An 18646-nucleotide genomic window follows, 5' to 3' on the forward strand; every position below is an offset into this window, starting at 1 on the left:
ATTTTTTGTCGGACCTGAGAGCACATCAGACATATCAAATTGCATTTTGAATACGAGGAATGTCCTTCTGATATAAAATAATTTTGATTTTTTTTAAATTCTCGATTCAATATAAATTTTAGGGTAAATTATGCATATTGATTTTTTTAATTTTTTGACATATTACAGTTAATTTAATAAATCTAATGATGTGTACTTAAAGTGTATGTAGCTGGGATGAAAAGCCGACCACTAATCAATTAATTAATGTTAATTGAAAAATTTGACCTTTCATAGTGAAGATATAGATTTTTCCCCAAAAGACCTTAGGTGTTTTGGTGAAAAATCTATATCTTCAATCTGAAAGGTCAAATTTTCATATGGACGGCTTTTCATTCCAGCTACATACACTTTAAGTACATATCACTAGATTTATACAATTTACTTTTGAGATCTGTTAAATTTCAAAAATATCAATTTTTAATCATTTGCCATAAAATTTGTATTATATCGCACATTTCAATATGTCTGATGTGCTATCAGGTCCACAAAAAATATGTGAAAACGTCGCTATTTGAACCCGTATTACTTATAAAAAATATCGACATCTCACTATTAAACCCTAATTATGGCAACACCCATGTGGTTTGGAACAACACTGACCATTTATACAACTGATCAAATTTAATATGAAAGTAAATTTCATTTTAATAAACTTTCCTTGTGAAGGTGAAGTTTCATTTTCGCATCATTTAACTTAAGGTGAGACTTGTGTTAAATTTGAAAAAATAGGAAAATATCTGGCAACACTGTATAAACATATGTTTTCCCCAAGCTTAAGTGTACATTTTTCATAAGACCAAATATGTATCATTTCAACATGGTGAAAGGAATGCAAACCATGGTATTTTGGTATTTTTAAAACTGTAGGTTCAAAATAACCACATCTCGCTATTTAACCCTAATTATGGCAACACCCATGTGGTTCGGAACAACATTGACCATTTATACAACTGATCAAATTTAATATGAAAGTAAATTTCTTTCTAATAAACTTTCATTTTCAACCTAAGGTGAAACTAGTGCTGAATTTTGAAAAAATAGGAAAATATCTGGCAACACTGTATAAACAGATGTTTTTCCCCAAGCTCAAATGTAAATTTTTCATAAGACCGATGTATCATCTCAACATGATGAGGTCGATGTTTCATTTTCACATCTTTATTTTAGGAATGCATGCCATTGTATTTTGGCATTTTTAAGACTGAAAAATAGCTGAAAAGGCTGAAAAAAAGCTGAAAAAAGCTCAACATACGTTGAATTTTGAATTATGTGATAATATTTGGCAATACTATATAGAAGGAAATATTTTCCGAACTCAAATTTAAAATTTAAATTCACATACTAAGTGTTCTTAGGTTAATTTTTAACCTTAATATTGCGTTCATTCCACAATAATTTTAAAGGTGTGTACTATTTTTAAGACTTGTAAAAAGCTGAAAATATCTAAATATTTTCATATTAAACGCCAGCTATGGCAACACCCATATGGCTTAGAATAACACTGACCATCCCAGATGATCAAATTGAATATGAAATTAACTTTCTTTCTAAAAAGATATGTTCCATATGAAGGTGAAGTTTCATTTTTATATCTTTTAACTTACGGCGAGACTTGTGTTGAATTTTGAAAAAAATGGGAAAATATCTGGCAACACTGTATAAACTGATGTTTTCCCCCCCCCCCCCCCCGATCAAAATAACTTTTTCATAAGGCCAATGTATCATCTCAACATGACGAGGTCGATGTTTCTTTCTTTATTATAGAAATGCATTTTGGTATTTTTATGACTTTTAAAAAGTTGAAAATATCCACAAATCACGATAAAACCCCAATTATGGCAACACCCATGTGGTTTAGAACAACACTGACCATTATAACTGATCAAATTTGATATGAATAAAAACTCTCTTTCTAATAAATGTTCCTTGAAAGAATGATGTTTCATTTTCACATCATTTAACTTAAGGTGAGATTTGTGTTGAATTTCGAAAAATAGGAAAATGTCTGGCAACACTGTATATACAGATGTGTTTTCCCCAAGCTCAAATGTAACTTTTTCATAAGATCAATGTATCATCTCAACATACTGTGGTCGATGTTGAAATCGGAGCACTACCATATGGTTTATGAGCTATACAAAGTTGGTATATTTTCATACTTTGAAAAAATTGAAAAACACCCTATTTCAAATAAATGGTATAACCCACCCTGACATGTGGTGATTATTTTTATACTTTCAATGCGGCATCTAAGGTTTGACCTATTCATACCTTATAAAGAAAACAGTATATATATATTGTGTATATTAGTAACACTGGCTTCAAAACTTGACAAATTGACTGCTGAAAAATGCAAAAATTGTGAAAATAGGTCTAAAATGAAAATTTGGCTGTTACCATGGCAACGGGGATATTTTCCCCAAATTTATTTCACGTGTGTTTGTTTCAGGTCAAGGTGCATCAAATATGAAAGTTTAAAGGAAATCCATTTTTGACCGTGGCAAACATTTTAAAAAAATTCTCCAAAATAACAGATAATGCCTCTTAAATTTCTGAATTCGGATGTGACATTTTCCGTTCACATCTATGTACCTTATTCAATGTGGAATAGATCGACTAATACTTTACATGAATGGCAAACTAGTGTGTTTTAGTAAAGTTCAGAGTCTTGTTACTATTTGTTGAACAAATTACACTTGTTGCTCTTAATATGTAGATACAGCGATATTTTGAATTTTTGCCAACAAATTCGTTCACAATTTTGTCACATCCGATTAATTTTCCAAATAGTATAATTTATTAACAAAATGTGGCAGAATTTTTTCTCCTTGATTTTAAAAATCTCCTGCTATGAGCTATCTAATGACACCATTTAATGAAAACTCCTTCATCAACTTAGCTTGCAGATGTCATTTCAAAGTTTCCGTTCACATGTGTCACATCCATGGTACCTGTCACATCCAAAATAGTTTCTTCAAAGAACTAAGACAGGAATGGGACTAGGATGCCAGTTTGAAGTTATTTCATTACAGGTTAGTGGGGGATCAAAAGGCACAACAAATCTTTAATTCAGTATGCCTTCTTTAATTGTGACAGGAGATTCAAAAGCTTCAATTTCCGCTCACATGTCACATCCTCAAAATTAGTAGTTTTTAGGCCAAAATACTTAAACAACATGATATTTGACTTTCTAAAATAGGTTTATTATTTTGTACATGTCATATATGATTATTTCAAAGCTTTGTCTTTGTCTTTAGAGGACAGTTTTGTATACAATTTACAGAAGCGGATGTGACATTTTCAATTGTGAACGGAACATTTCAGTAAATTATAAACATTTTGCTTGTCAAAAATATAAAGGGTCAGGAAAAACGTTTTAGCATTGCTCAATTCAATAGAATCTCACAAAATATATGTGTTAGAAGTGCCCAAAGCTTATATTTTTGACAAGCAAACTGTTCATCATAATGAAACATTCCGTTCACAATTGAAAATGTCACATCCACTTCTATAAATTGTAAACAATGTTTTAAAATGAACACTAACACAGGTTGATATGTTTCAATATATCCCATTTAATTCACTGAGTGTGTGAAAACTCTTTGAATCATTATTTTCTGAAACATACTCTGCTTTACAGTGTGTGGTTTCCGTTCACATTGACATCAGTCACATCCAAAATTGCACAAACATCAAAATCTTGAATTTGACCTGTGTTTTCAAACTGGCTGATATTATTTGTGAACATTACCCATATTATGACCTTCAAAGCTGTGCAATATCAGAGTCATTCATTGATTATTAAAATTGTTGAGTAAACCTTTTCATGTCAATTTCCTTTTTACCACAAAAATTACATTAAAGTGGCCATAAATTTGTCATTACACAACAAAATTTGCCCAAATTTGGTCAGAAGGGAGCCTATGACATACTCGTTTATTTTAAATATCTATGATATATGTATTGGACAGTCAAAGTATAAATATACACTACTCAATATTGATCAAATTTGTTAAAAATTACATAACATGAGATAATAAATCATAATTTTCTTCAAGAAGTAGCGAGATTTAAGCTGGGAAATGATATTTTTATGAAAATCTGGTCTTATTTGGAAAAGAAAACCCCTATTAAATTAAATTTAATCCATTTTGAAAATTTCGAGTTTTTTTCACTAAAAGTGGCGCCTAACCGTGAAATGGGCCATATGCCAATTCCGGACATTCGGGGGATGCTGACCTCTGGTCTAGAATTGAAGTTGCTATAGTTCTTAAACGGGGTAAAGTCATGTTAAGTGCATTTTGAGTTTCAATGCTCTACCACATCATTTCACTATGAAACTCGCACAGAGGCTAGGGTGTAGATAAATCCTTGTAGCAGAAACTGACACTAGCTCCATTTTTATGATGTTGTAACTTGACCTCCTTTTAGAACTGGCATCCTCAAAACATGTACACAATAAGTTTCATTACAGTCCTTGTTTAATATATCTGTATCTTAATTTGTTCATGTATCTCTCAGCTTGATCATATCCAGTAAACACAGGTTTCTCTGGTGGAGGGCCTTCCCTAAGACACACATAGTAATGACAATAGGACAGGTCTAGCAGGAATTTGAAGCCTCTACCGTGGTAACGGATGGCATGATCATGTTTTCCTTTGCCTACAAGAGATTCAGCTGCGAAAGAAAATACAGATATATAGAATTGGATTAATTTCTCTTTTAAGGTGGTACTACATCCCTTGATAAATTTTGTGACTAATTTTGCATTTTTCTCAAAAAATAACTACACACTGGTAACAAAAGTTATGTATATTAGGGCAAGGAATCCAATTACTTCACTAAAATTTCAGTGGTTCAAGACAAGTGGTTCATTATATATGATAAGAAAAGAGTACCGCTAGAATGCACCTCATTTAGCATCATTACTGTGCATATGAAAGCTGTGAAGTGCACAGTAACGATGTGCGCATTGGCGTGACGACGTCACAGGTCTACATGCAAAGGCTTATGGGATTTACTGAAAAGGTCAATTGAACATTTAAGCATATTAACTCAAGCTTTTTCATGCAATAGCTCTAGTAATAGCTTCTTGTGGGCGTTTTGATGTTTGCAGCTAGCTTCAGCATGGACACAATACAGGGATCCTGTTTTTTTTAACGGTCAGTCAATTTGACTGAAATCATTCCTACAAGGTGATTTGTGTAGTCTATAACAATAGATACAGCTGGGAGTTTAATCCATCTCCTTTGTTATGCAATACGCATACAGCTTGTATTGTGGGGATGAATTTTGGTCAACCTCAGGATCCAGAGAAGATATCTTACACTTCCCATAATGCATTTCTCCCATTTCAATTTTCTGTACTCATTTCCTATCTAGTGCAACATACGTCGATCATCCCTTAATGAACAGATCCCATCCATATCTGGAAAAATGTGCTTATTTCTTGATGATTATAAACCCATGTTTAGCTAGTCTATTCTCAAAATGAAAACAAAGGGAACCTGTACAAAGTAATGGGAGTGTCATTTGATGAAATGAGGTGATGCATCATGTTGCAAAGGATTCTGGGAAGGGCAAGATAACTTCTCAGCTCAGGATCCATGTATTGTGATTTATAGGCGGGCAGTTTTACTCACCTATATGTAAATTGGATTTGTATTCAACATTGTGATTCTCCATGGCTTCCTTTTGGGCTTCTAATAATACCTGAAGCACAAACAAACAAACAAACAAACAGATAAATACACAGTCAGCAAGAAAATCAGTTGCAAAGCAATACATGTGTATTAGCAATCAGGGTATTAGCAAACCACTTGTCCACCTGTCACTTTGGACGGGCAGTTTGCTTCTAGGACAGGCACTATTAATACCTGTGACATAATGCTAAATTCTAATAATAATGTTTGAATAAGATCTGTGGGCTCAAAACAAAACCAGACTAATAAATCAAGGCAATAGCAATATTGAGTTGATAGTACTGACTGAACCCCCAGAAGTGTACACAATAGGTCATAGGTTTTGCGGTTCTTGAGTTAAAGCCAATAATATATACAAACTTAGGATATTTTTCGCCTCCAGAAAAAATCACGCACATCGGGTGGAAATGCCACCCCTTATATCAAAGCCTTGTGATCTCCTTTATAAATCCTATACCATTCCTCCGATGTATGAACTTTGTCTCAATATTTGAGTTCAAACACTACTAGGTCATGCTCCCCTCTGGCCCACTTAAGTGTAAGATTACTTACATCTCGTACTATAATGGCACCTTTCTTCTTTATCAATGGCAGCTGAGACAATGCATCATCTATCATCATTCCTTTAACCTGTGAATTACAAAATAAAATAAAATTAGGCCAAAAAAAACACATGGTTGGTTGTCCTCCATTGGCCGAACCTCTGGAAAACTCCCCCAAGTTTTTATGTAACAAAAATCTGGAAAACAAGGGATGTGGAGGTTCTCCAAGGTAGGATCAAGGTCTAGACCTTTGTCTGAGGCTTCTAATTGTAATATCAACAACATCTTGTTGACGTCATTCCTACACCTGTGACGTCATCAGAGGTCACTCAACATCACCAGCAACAACAAATCTTCAGAGCAATAACATCCGCTGAAGACGCCGGTCAAGCCGGTGAAAGCGCTCCAGTGAGTGTACCAAATTTGAGTAGTGTAGAAGTTTAATTTATAGATTATACTTACAAACTCTGCGATATACCACAACTTCCTTTGGCTGTGTTTGATCTGTCTTTTGGCATAGTATACCTCCTAAAGAAGTCAACAAAACAGATTATTTTTCAATAAATAGTGTTCATCATTGATAAGCATCAATATGACATCAGGATGTGTTTAATTTTTAACATTATATGATGACACATCGTCCGACCTACTCGCATTACTTGAATATTACCGTACTGACGCGAGTATAGTCCCACCCCGTTTTTGGTTGAACATTTTTCAAAATTGGGGGGTGGGACTATACTCGAATTAAAAAAAACAAACGAAAATTTGGGGTGGGACTTTACTCGAAGGTGGGACTATACTCGCGTCAGTACGGTAGTTAAATGATGAGTTTCTTTGGTGTACAGAGTGTGATTGATTGAGCAATAAAACTGGGGAATTATACCCCACTCAGGCATTCTACAAAAGACAGACATGTATCCTGAAGTTGCAAGTGGAGTCTATTTCATTCGCAGAACCTTTACTTGCACACTGTTTCAACAGATCAGACTGATTGATGTGATACAGTTCTTGGAGTGTTTATTTTTAACATTCTGTCTGAATTGATCGTAATTAGTTTTGTGCCAAGTAAATAGTAAAAAATAAATTATCTTGACAAAATGAAATTCCATGACTTTCTTTTCCAGGCCTGGAAATTGAAAAATGAAATTCCATGACTTTCCTGGTTGTTCTATTACCACAGGAACTCCATAGACCACCTATGGAAGGCATGAGCTTAATCTTCCCCACAGAGAGTGTGAATTTCAAATGGGATCACTTGGATGGGTGCCTTCCACTTAAAATCTACACCCCCTGTGTAGATCGTATGGTCATGTCTTCCATAATACATATATGTGACATGATCTGCTCCATGGGGGCAAAAGGAGGCATTTTTGAAAATTGAGCTATATAATTATTACCTTGTAGTAATATTAGGCTATCATATACTGAAAACACCAAAGTTATAGCATACTTGGTTCTGAAGTTATGAGATTTTGTGATGTGTATTTTCTTATGTATTTTATTGTTTTTTATTCCATATTTTTGCCATTATCTGAATTTCAAATTTGCCACCTTTGCCCCCCCATGGACGAGATCATGTCACATACAGATTTCAACTGGAATATTAGCCTATTGTTACAACCATTTTATACATCACTTGATTTCAACTTACAGCAGGTCGCCTTGGCTCTCCTGGCTTTTGAGGTGGGTATATTGTTTGATTCTTGAGCTCATACTGCCTAATGTCCTTTTTTCTATGCAAGTTGTCACTGGTGTGCAAACTTCTTATCTGTTGTAAAACAAAAGAAATATCCAATATTAGCTTTCAAGATGATTTTACATTGTACATTTACATGTAGTGGTTGCAATTCATGCATAGAGATTAGACCTAAAGAGTACCAACTCGGAATCCGCCATATTGGTTTGTTCAGCATTAAGAGTATCATACATGTACCTCCTACAAAATATAGGCAAAGCCCGATAAAGGACGACAATCTGCATCTTCAAACTTGAGCGTTATCAAAGGTTTGCATGTATAGCACTTAATGTCCGTTCATACTACGCCGCAATTGCATTGCGATGCAATGCCGCACTGCATCGTACTGAAAAATACTGCATTACGATATGGCAATATAAATACATTTTAACTTGGAAATGCAATGAGTTGCGGCAAAAAGTAATCGATATATTGGCAACACATCGCATAGCAATTGTAGTATGAACGGACCTTTAGTATGAGTTATTGGCACAACACATTTGACTTGAGGCAGAACACCAACAAGTACACACTCTAAATCAACATTTACCAGGCTTGTGATAAAATAATCCAGAGACCTGTGCACTATTTTATCCTCTATGTGAAACACAAACATGGCGGAGTGATGCAGGAGTCGGTACTCTTTTGATCAAGTCTCCTCAATTCTCATCAATATCATGATATTAGTGTACAGCTGTTGGCAGAGCTATGTTCATTGAAATGAAATATTTTTATACATACATATGTTCATACTCCTGGTATTAAGGGTGAAAATAGGAACTTTTCAACCAGGACTCAGTTTGGGAAAAAAGTAAGCCCTGGTCATCTGAACAAAAAGTCCTGCAAAAAATGTAGCCTGGTTTTGTGATTTTTAATCTCCATGGGCTAAAGGAGGCAACTCATGGGCCTGAAATAAGGCACATGATTGGCTAAAGGCCTCATTTTTTCTTCATTAAAACTGAGATGTTGGTATATCAGTAGAAAACTCTTCTACAGCTGGTCTTTACTATTAGTGTCAACTCAAAGGGCATATGTTATGGTTTTTCATTTTTTCTTTCAATTGGATGGAAAATAGGTTGGCTTTGGAGCAAAGCTAATCAACACTACTGTAAAAATACAACTCAAAATTTGGAAACATATTGATAATGTTTTAACGGTAGGCCTCATGCAAGATAGAAAACAGAACATAATAAACCTCTAAAAAGGATACAATTTAGAATCAGTGACAAAATATTTAAATGAAGTGTTTATTGTGCAACTGATGAGTTGATCTTCACTTACCCCAGCAACAGACCACACTGGACCTGCCAGTCTTTGTAAATTGATTCTTGGATGATACAGTGACGGTATTTGTGTTGGATATTTTGCTAAACAGGTTTGTTGTGTATTGGTTGCTATGGTTAGAAGACGATGGATTCCACTAAATCTGCATTGTAGTGTGTGAATACATGATGATGCCATAATGGCTGCAGAACACAGAAAAATAACAGAAACATGGAGGTTAACTTTAATAATGGCCATGCATTTTCAACTGGGCAGTATTATCAGGGAAATATTTTCTAAAGGTACATGTATTGAACTAACACTTTCACTACCGTAGAATGGGGTGAATAGGGACGCAGGGGTAAAAGGGACAAAAATGAGAAAAGTTTTTGAAATCTCATTTTTTTTACATTTGGTTAACACTTATTTTTTTAAATTTCCACAGATTGAAAGAGCAATCAAACAGAGTTTAGAAAATGGTTCAGCAGAAGATGTGAAAGAATAAATTTAGGATACAGGGTGTCCAAAATAAAATTATCCAAATACGGTTCTAAAAAAGGGGGTGGTCAAACTTTCCTGCTCCCACAGCTGCTATTTTAGAAAATGAGCTGGAATTTCACCAGGATCTAGCCTGTTAGGTCCTACAACTTTCTCTAAAAGATTATTTAGTAATTCTGACAGTAATTTTTATAACAATTTTTTTTTTGAGTTTGCGTTTTAGCGTTGATGACCCGGAATTTTTCTATACAATTACAAATTACAAAGTACAATGATCATGATGAAATTGAATTGGACATGATGTCTGATGATGAACACACCATTGCCATTTGGCATTGATGAATCTGATTTTGTAAAAGGCTCTGGCTCTGCATGTCTATCATGTCTAGGACGTCATTATAATAATATAGGTATCCCAGGCAAACCTTGGTTAACACATTTGCTAGTCAGCCAAATTCGCCGAAAATGTCAATGCATATTTACATAGAAATTTAAAACAACTGGCCGAAGAAGGAAACCTACATAAATATGTTTTTTATACTTCACTTGACCCAAATATATGATTTTTATGGTGATAAGACAATCGCACATGGAATTTTAGAGGATTTTGATAGCAGTTCCATTAAAAAAGCTGTTATCATAATGAGACTAAGATCTAGAAACACCCCCGAAATGCCGTTTTGGGGAATTTTGCTAGCTGAATCTTTTTGATGAAAGTCAATCTTTGACAAGATGTAAAGCTGAATTTATACTCAATCGCTTTTGCAGAATCAATCGATTCAAATCGCGGAGGCAAAAACGACGTCGCTTAAATTGCAAGTTGAAGAAATCTCAACTTCCCAGCGATATCGCTTGACACGTGAATGCGTCAACCAATCATATACAACCAACTGGATCTATTATTTTGCTAATTAATTTACCTTTCTCGATTTTTAACTTTTGATGATGAATTAATTCAAAGCAATAATTATTGACAGCAACTGATGTTTAAAAATGTATTTTGTCATTTTGTGGCATTTAGAATATTTTAATTGTCGTCTGCAATCGCTATCGCCGTGATAAGTATAAATGCAAAAGCGACGAGGCGATGCATCGCAAAATTGGCGATTGCAAATCGCTTTTCAAAAGCGATTCATCGCGATCGCTTCGCGATCGAGTATAAATTCAGCTTAACTTTGCTATGGAAAGTGCTATGAAAAAAAGGTTTTCAGTTTTGGATTTGTTTACTCAAGGGCTTTAATTTGATATATAAAATTATGCAGTTTGATGGCAAATTTGAATTCACCTAGCATACCTAATTTAATAATACATACCCAGAGGGTCACTCCCATTGTGGCCTGTACACCATCCGCGATAATCAACTTTTGAAAAGCACCCTAAACAAGGATTTAACCCTTGGCTAAAACAATACCCTAAACAGGGATTTTTTTATTCCTTGCATCAAATTTCATACCCTAAATTTCATTTTCACGTATTAGCAATTGCAATTTTGCTACCCTTTTTTCCAATTTTTCACGTTTTTGACACCCTAAACACGGTACGCGCGTATCGTGCCTACCCACGAAAAACTACCCTTTTTACGGGTTTTCATTATCGCGGATGGTGTACAGGCAATGACAGGCCACAATGGGAGTGCCCCCCCCCCCCCCCGGAATACATAACATACCATCCTACTACTCCTAGTTAGGTATAATTTAGGTATAGGTATCCCAGGCAAACCTTAATTAACACATTTGCTAGTCAGCCAAATTCACCTAGAGCACAATACATAATTTACATAGAAATATAAAAGAACTGGCCTAAGAAGGAAACCTACATAAATATGTTGTCTATACTTCACTTAACCTAGTCTAGATTTTTGGTTTTCCCTATAGCCGTGTACTCAATGCGCAGTCCCTAGCCGCCTAGTGAGTAGATTTTCTTGCAATATTTGGCCTATTTACCTTCAAATTTGATCCTTACATGTACTTTGATTCCAGAACAATATCCAGCGTAGAAAAATAAAAAATTTTGGCGTTTCTGATCGTCAAAATGAAGAATTTATCAGGACAAAAATGGTTGCTCAGTTCTTCGTCTCATTTGTTTTTGTCGTAGGCAGGTGGTAGGTTAGTCTCGGCACACACTGTATGTGCCTATAATAGGAACGACGAACGTTAGGACCGACGCAAATTGGCTGTGCAGAGACTATCGCGTTTGATGGTGATCAATGCGTATTTTCACGTAACTTAATCAACCAGTCCTTCAACTGCTTACGCACGGTCATCGGGTTGTGCTTGTTCCTTCATGTTTATTGTTTTGAGATCGGGGCCTTGAGATTTAGGCTATTTTATTGAAACCAAAACAACAGCGGGAATCGTGTGTTAAATTGACATTGAAAAGAACAGGTGGGATCAGCGAAATTAACCTTTGTGCGCACGCGCAGTGAAATTTGTCATTTTTCATTCGTGATCATTTTTGTCGGACACGGGAGAGAGGCGGCTTCTTAAATCATCTTTATTACGAAATTCCAAATGATATTGCGTTTCAAGAATTTGGTAAGAATCCTAGTTAAGTTTCTGATTCTTATATGAGTACAGTTTTACATGCATTGTCCAAATTTCAAAGAAATTTTTTAAATGCCACAGCGGTAAAGTCTTAAGCGTGTAAATCACATTCACACACAAAATGGGAAAAAGCGAGTCTCAGTGGAATAACGGCGTCCATGAGACTCAGCGAGTCTAACTTAACCCAAATATATGATTTTTTATGGTGATATTAAGTCACTCGCACATGGAATTTTTGAGGGATTTTGATAGCAGTTCCATTAAAAAAGCTGCTATCAACATGAGACTAAGATCTAGAAACACCACCGAAATGCTTTTTTTGGGAATTTTGCTAGATGAATCTTTTTGATGAAAGTCAATCTTTGACAAGATGTAACTTTGCTACGGAAAGTGCTATGAAAAAAAAGGTCTTCAGTTTTGGCTTTCTAGGTATGTCAGGTGAATTCAAATTTGCCATCAAACTGCATCATTTTATATATCAAATTAAAAAATAAAGGCAAGCCCTTAAAGAAAGCCAAAACTGAAGACCTTTTTTTCATAGCACTTTCCGTAGCAAAGTTAAGCTGAATTTATACAAACTTTTTTTAATTTTAGTGGTGAGCAGTGCAAACATGATCCTACCTTAACTATTATGTTCTTGAAGACGTTTTGAAGTTGTTTTAATTTAGCCCAAGCTTTCCACATCACACACCAGTTCACCACACAGCCATCTTTTTAGTTTTCGTTGTAATTTAGTAATTTCTACCGTTTAGTTGAATTTTATCGCTAATATAAAATATTGGCGTCAATAATACTATTTGACTCTAAAATTTCAGTGTAATGACAAAAAATTAATCTAAAATAATTATAAAAAAATATTTTGCAAATTAAAACATTATTTTGGTTTATTTTCTTTTTTAGAATATTATTTTAATCAGCTATGTACAAGAAATAATGGAAAAACAGCACGTTATATTTAGCCGATTATAAATTAACACGGCAGCTATTTTTTAACCGAGGATTGTAGTACATTATTGTGCACATAGAATCTGAATTAAAGATAGCTGCCACTATTGATTTATTTCCAATATGGCGCTGTCCATGCAAAGGCATGTTTGAGAGAAATGAACGGAAGTCCCGTGAAATTGTTGAAAACAATGCCTTCAAGTTTACTCCCACCCTCCCCAAACTGGTATTGCAGCAGAGCAAGTGATACAAATCAGGATGGAATCCTTGGATTTGCAACGAAGAATACGGTATTCTTGTTAAATATCAAAACAAATCCAGCCAGTGCAGAAGGTAACGCGCGGGGTGGGGGATGGGGGGTACATGGGGTAAAGGCTAAGCATGATGATGTAAAGCTTACAGTAAGCTTAAGCTGTTCTCAAGTTGTAGAACCTTCGGTAGAGCGTCTCCAGCGTTAATTTGTTGGCAAGTTTTAAAACGAATTAATTTGCAATTGCATGTTTTTTTTTACACGCACAATCAATTAGGGGTTACTCCATATGAAATCAAGGAGGCGCCCCACCTGACCCCCTCAGATTTGCTTTATATTTTAGTCACATGTTGTACCTGTAAAAATATTAAAAACCTGCAAATTTGAGGTTTGTAGCTCTTACGGATTTTCTGTGGCAGCCATTTAAAGTTGGAGTATGGGGGTCTAAATTTGGACCCAAAAGTTGCCCTTTAAATAAATTTCATCTTTGGGAGTCTGTGCCTTCTTTATAAAAAGAAAGAGAGGTCTGAGACTTTGTATACACACTAACTGCATGCCCAATTTGTCAAAAAATAAAAAATAAAAAAATTCTGTAATTGCGCGTTGTGTCACGGGGTCATTAAATATGCAAGAAAAAATGTAAGGTTTTGTAAACTGGCAAGTTTAGCCCCCTAAACTCACATTTTTTGTCAGATTAATTATTTTTTGTTATCACTGATGCTATAAATAGGATAAATACAATGCATATCCAAAATATTGAGGTCACAACTCATTTACATTTCGAACAGCGCCCTCACGAAGATGACATTTATTGTAAATTCAACATTTTCAGGGGGCCCAAAGTCGATGTGGTCCACCTTCAAAATTTATAAAACATCACTTTTATATAACTACTAGTCTTAAATTACAACTTTGCTAAGTCCCAGTAATTGTATAGGTTGACTTCATATAAATCAACAAGCCCAAAGTTGACCATTTTCTTATGATTGCATGTGGTGCAAATGTGCCGAATTCGGAAGGCTTGAAAGTCAAATTGGCCCCAATATTGAAAATAAAATGGAAATACAAGTAAATAGGGCCAATAACTACGCATCTAGTCATTTATTTTCAATATTGTGGCCATTTTGACTTTTAAGCCTTCCGATTTCGGCACATTTGCAGTACATGCAATCATAAGAAAATGGTCAACTTTGGGCTTGTCGTTTTATATGAAGTCAACCTATCAAATTACTGGGATTGAGCAAAGTTGTAATTTAAGACTAGTAGTCATATAAAAGTGATGTTTTATAAATTTTGTAGGTTGACCACATCGACTTTGGGCCCCCTGAAAATGGTGAATTTGCATTAATTTTCATCTACCACCCACTTTTTAAATGGCTACCATAGAAAATCTGTATATATTGAAAATGAAATGGAAATAAAAGTAAATAGGACCAATAACTACTCATCTTATCATTTATTTTTAATATTGTAGCCAATTTGACTTTCAAGCCTTCCGAATTCGCACATTTGCACTACATGCAATCATAAAAAATGGTCAACTTTGGGCTTGTCATTTTATATGAAGTCAACCTATACAATTACTGTGACTTACCAAAGTTGTAATTTAAGACTAGTAGTTATATAAAAGTGATGTTTTATAAATTTTGAAGGTGGACCACATCGACTTTGGGCCCCCTGAAAATGTTGAATTTGCAATAAATTTCATCTTCGTGAGGGCGCTGTTCGAAATGTAAATGAGTTGTGACCTCAATTTTTGGATATGCATTGTATTTATCCTATATATAGCATCAGTGATAACAAAAATAATTAATCCAACAAAAAAATGTGAATTTAGGGGGCTAAACTTGCCAGTTTACAAAACATTACATTTTTCTTGCATATTTAATGACCCCGTGACACAACGCAATAATTACAAAATTTTTTATTTTTTATTTTTTTGACAAATTGGGTATGCAGTTAGTGTGTATACAAAGTTTCAGACCTCTCTTTCTTTTTTATAAAGAAGGCACAGACTCATAAAGATGAAATTTATTTAAAGGGCAACTTTTGGGTCCAAATTTAGACCCCCCTTCTCCAACTTTAAATGGCTGCCACAGAAAATCCGTAAGAGCTACAGACCTCAAATTTGCAGGTTTTAATATTTTTACAGGTACAACATATGACTACAATATAAAGCAAATCTGAAGGGGTCAGGTGGGACGCCTCCTTGATTTCATATGGAATGACCCTTAGGTATCACAGGGAAACCTCGGTTAACACATTTGTTAGTCAGTCAAAATGGCCTAAACCGGCAATACAAATTTACATTGAAATTAAAAAGAAGCTTTTTAAGAAGGAAACCTTCATAAATATGTTGTCTATACTTCACTTGACCCAAATATATGATTTTTTTGGTGATGAGAGACTCAAGCACATGGAATTTCAGAGAGATTTTGATAGCAGTTCCATTAAAAAAGGTGCTATCGTCATGAGACTAAGATCTAGAAACACCCCCGTAATGGGTCGCATGTCTTAAAGTTGGGTACAATTTCCATTACATGGTCAAAAATGACAAAAAATGTATTTTTTGATATGTTGTATATTGACAATCTCTAATAAATAACACCATTTTTAACCTTAATACCTGCTTAATGTGTGAGATAATGCTTAATTACTAATTAATTAATACACAGGTGTCTATGTAAATCTCAATTTTCAAATACGTTTTTCTCAAATCGGACCTCAATTACAAAAATGACTGTAAAATTTTTATTTTATGCAAGAATGTCATCAGATTTGGAGGATATGTTCTCAATACATTAACGCTTCAAATGAACTACTTAAAATAATTGTACGTATGTTAATTACATTGTGAAGGTCAATAACCTTTTTACGAGTAATTAGCGAGATAGTTATTCTATTATTGAGGAAATGACTATCAAGAAGAGAAATGCACATTAGCATACTGCTAAAATACTGAAATTCAACTAGGATTTCATTAAAATGAAAAAATGGAACATATAACCTTTTAAGGTGGCACTTCACACCTTAATAAATTTGCGACTATTTTTGCATTTTTCTCAAAAAATAATATCACACTGGTAACAAAAGTTATGTATATTATAGGGGTAAGGAATCCAGTTACTACACTGGAATTTTGGTGACATATGACAAGCGGTACGTTATTTATGATAAGAAAAGAGGTACCGCTAGAATGTACCTCATTTCTTAACTTATATAATGAACCCCTTGTCTTGAATCACCGAAATTTCAGTGAAGTACAGTAATTGGATTCCTTGCCCCTATAATATACATATAACTTTTGTTACCAATGTGTAGTTACTTTTTGAGAAAAATGCAAAATTAGTCACAAAATTTATCAGGGGGTGTAGTAGTAGTACCACCTTAAGTAGTCAGTAATTGTTTTAGTTGTACAAATTCAACATTCACAGCTGTCAACACATCATACCCTCCCTAGATTTGAAAAAGTAACCAGTAGTTTTGACATGCTGACATGTGAATTTTCATATAGGCCCTATTGCACACTCCCGCATCCGCCTGCTCCACATCCGCCTGCTCCTCCACCCCTGGCATTTTTCATTTCAACTGATGTGATTTTTTTGCTGAATAATTTATAATTATATGCTTCAGTAGACTGAAAGAGTATAAAATTAGGCTTAAAATGAGGTATCAACCACTGCTGTAGGATATGGGGTTACGGAAAGCCAATCAAATTTGTATCGCAATTTTCAGAAAAGTGTAATCCCTCCACCCTTTTAGCATGTACCCAACTTATGACATGCGACCAATGCTGTTTTGGGGAATTTTGCTATATTAAATGAAAGACAAAGATAAAGACAATTTATCGCGTCTGACGTCACCTGTCAATCAAACTCGAGCACGGTTTGTTTACAAGTGTCGTGATGATGACTTGCTGAACGCGGATTTATAACCGGGTGCCTTATTGTTGATTTTGCACCTTTCGACATGCAAACCATCTCAAAAGTTAGGGCTTTATAGTAAGAAACTTTCTTTGGTGAAGGCACCATGTTCACAATCCCTGGAAAAGCTGCTTTTTGCCTTGTAAAAGTACGAACTTTTTCGCCATTTGCTGCTATACCTTTTCTCCGATCAGCACTGTAATGTTCAAGCTTACCAACCCCCTCTGAGAGTAAACAGTATAGCGCCATCTATTTGGTTGCTAGGGTTACAACAAAGGTCACAAGATAAAATGGCGTCGACCATGAAAGTACTTGTCAACTTGAGTAGTGAAATGTGTCTGTTATTACAGTGAGTAAACAACCCCTAAATCTATTGGATCTTACATTTTGGCGCGAGAATGGGATACAAGATACTTCAGCATCTAGTAGTGATCCAAGAGAGGTTTTGTAACTGTGAGTAACTGTGAAAATGGCACAAGAAAACGCCAATACAGTAACTGTTGTCACGGAATCGAGAAATCTAAAAATAGCCCCGTTCACTCATGCAGACGACCAAATATCGACGGGCATTGCATGGCAAGATTGGATCGAGGATATTGAGAGACAGTTTAGATTTTTCAAAATAACACAGGCACAAGACAAGCAAGATGCAATCATAATTTTTGGGGGAAAGGAGATAGCTAGGTTGGCGAAATCTCTGCCAGACCCAGATGAAGGTGATGTGTACACAAAACTGAGAACTAAATTGAACACGTACTACCTTCCTAAAAAGAACAAACAACATGCGAGATACCTTTTCTCGAGCACAAGACCCTACCCTGGTGAATCTACTGCTTAGTACGGTGCGCGACTACGAGAAAAAGCAGGTGAATGTGAATTTGGTGACAATCATGATGAGCGTATCTTGGAACACTTAATTCTAACTGTGGACAATGCAAGGCTAAAGGAAAAAGCTGTGCAGAAGGTGTGGACACTCGCTCAATTTTTGTCCGAAGTTATGCAATTAGAGGACATACAAGCACAAATGAAAGCGATGTCTATGTCAGATACAGCCACGCCGAGCCTAATACTGCCACTGTGCATAGTGCAGGTGCAAGAAAGCCTAAAGCACACCAGAGATCAAATCAGCAGCGCAAACAAAGCTAACGCGCGATCAGGAAAGCGCAAAGGAAAGAAAACATGCCGATTTTTTTTTTAAGG

The 18646-nt window shown here is 35.1% G+C and overlaps 2 protein-coding genes across 2 annotated transcripts in view; one reads left to right on the forward strand and one right to left on the reverse strand.

Moving 5' to 3' along the window:
* Positions 1-4253: 4253 nt before the first annotated feature.
* On the reverse strand, positions 4254-13064 carry LOC140161016 (large ribosomal subunit protein uL22m-like). Its single transcript, XM_072184398.1, has 7 exons — positions 12950-13064; positions 9306-9490; positions 7941-8057; positions 6749-6814; positions 6297-6374; positions 5685-5754; positions 4254-4719 (listed from the first exon to the last, which is right to left on the reverse strand). Exons 2-7 carry the CDS (start codon positions 9483-9485, stop codon positions 4511-4513), a joined length of 720 nt encoding a protein of 239 aa, XP_072040499.1. The 5' UTR covers positions 9486-9490; positions 12950-13064; the 3' UTR covers positions 4254-4510.
* A 315-nt stretch (positions 13065-13379) lies between these two features.
* LOC140161017 (gem-associated protein 5-like) overlaps positions 13380-18646 on the forward strand; it is a 52472-nt gene continuing 47205 nt past the window's right edge. Inside the window, exon 1 of the mRNA XM_072184399.1 lies at positions 13380-13606. Coding sequence (XP_072040500.1) covers positions 13432-13606 — 175 coding nt within the window. The 5' untranslated portion in view covers positions 13380-13431. The remainder of the gene's footprint in view (positions 13607-18646) is intronic.

The sequence above is a fragment of the Amphiura filiformis genome, chromosome 9, assembly GCF_039555335.1.
Source record: "Amphiura filiformis chromosome 9, Afil_fr2py, whole genome shotgun sequence".
NCBI lineage: Eukaryota > Metazoa > Echinodermata > Ophiuroidea > Amphilepidida > Amphiuridae > Amphiura > Amphiura filiformis.

Bases quoted from the DNA above. Each gene is read 5' to 3' on its own strand.
- LOC140161016 (XM_072184398.1), bottom strand. From the start codon at position 9,485: ATGGCATCATCATGTATTCACACACTACAATGCAGATTTAGTGGAATC. The intron at 5,755-6,296 runs GTAAGTAATCTT...TTTGTGCTTCAG, and splicing joins GTGCCATTATAGTACGAGAT to GTATTATTAGAAGCCCAAAA. The intron at 4,720-5,684 runs GTGAGTAAAACT...TTTCTTTCGCAG, and splicing joins CAAATCCAATTTACATATAG to CTGAATCTCTTGTAGGCAAA.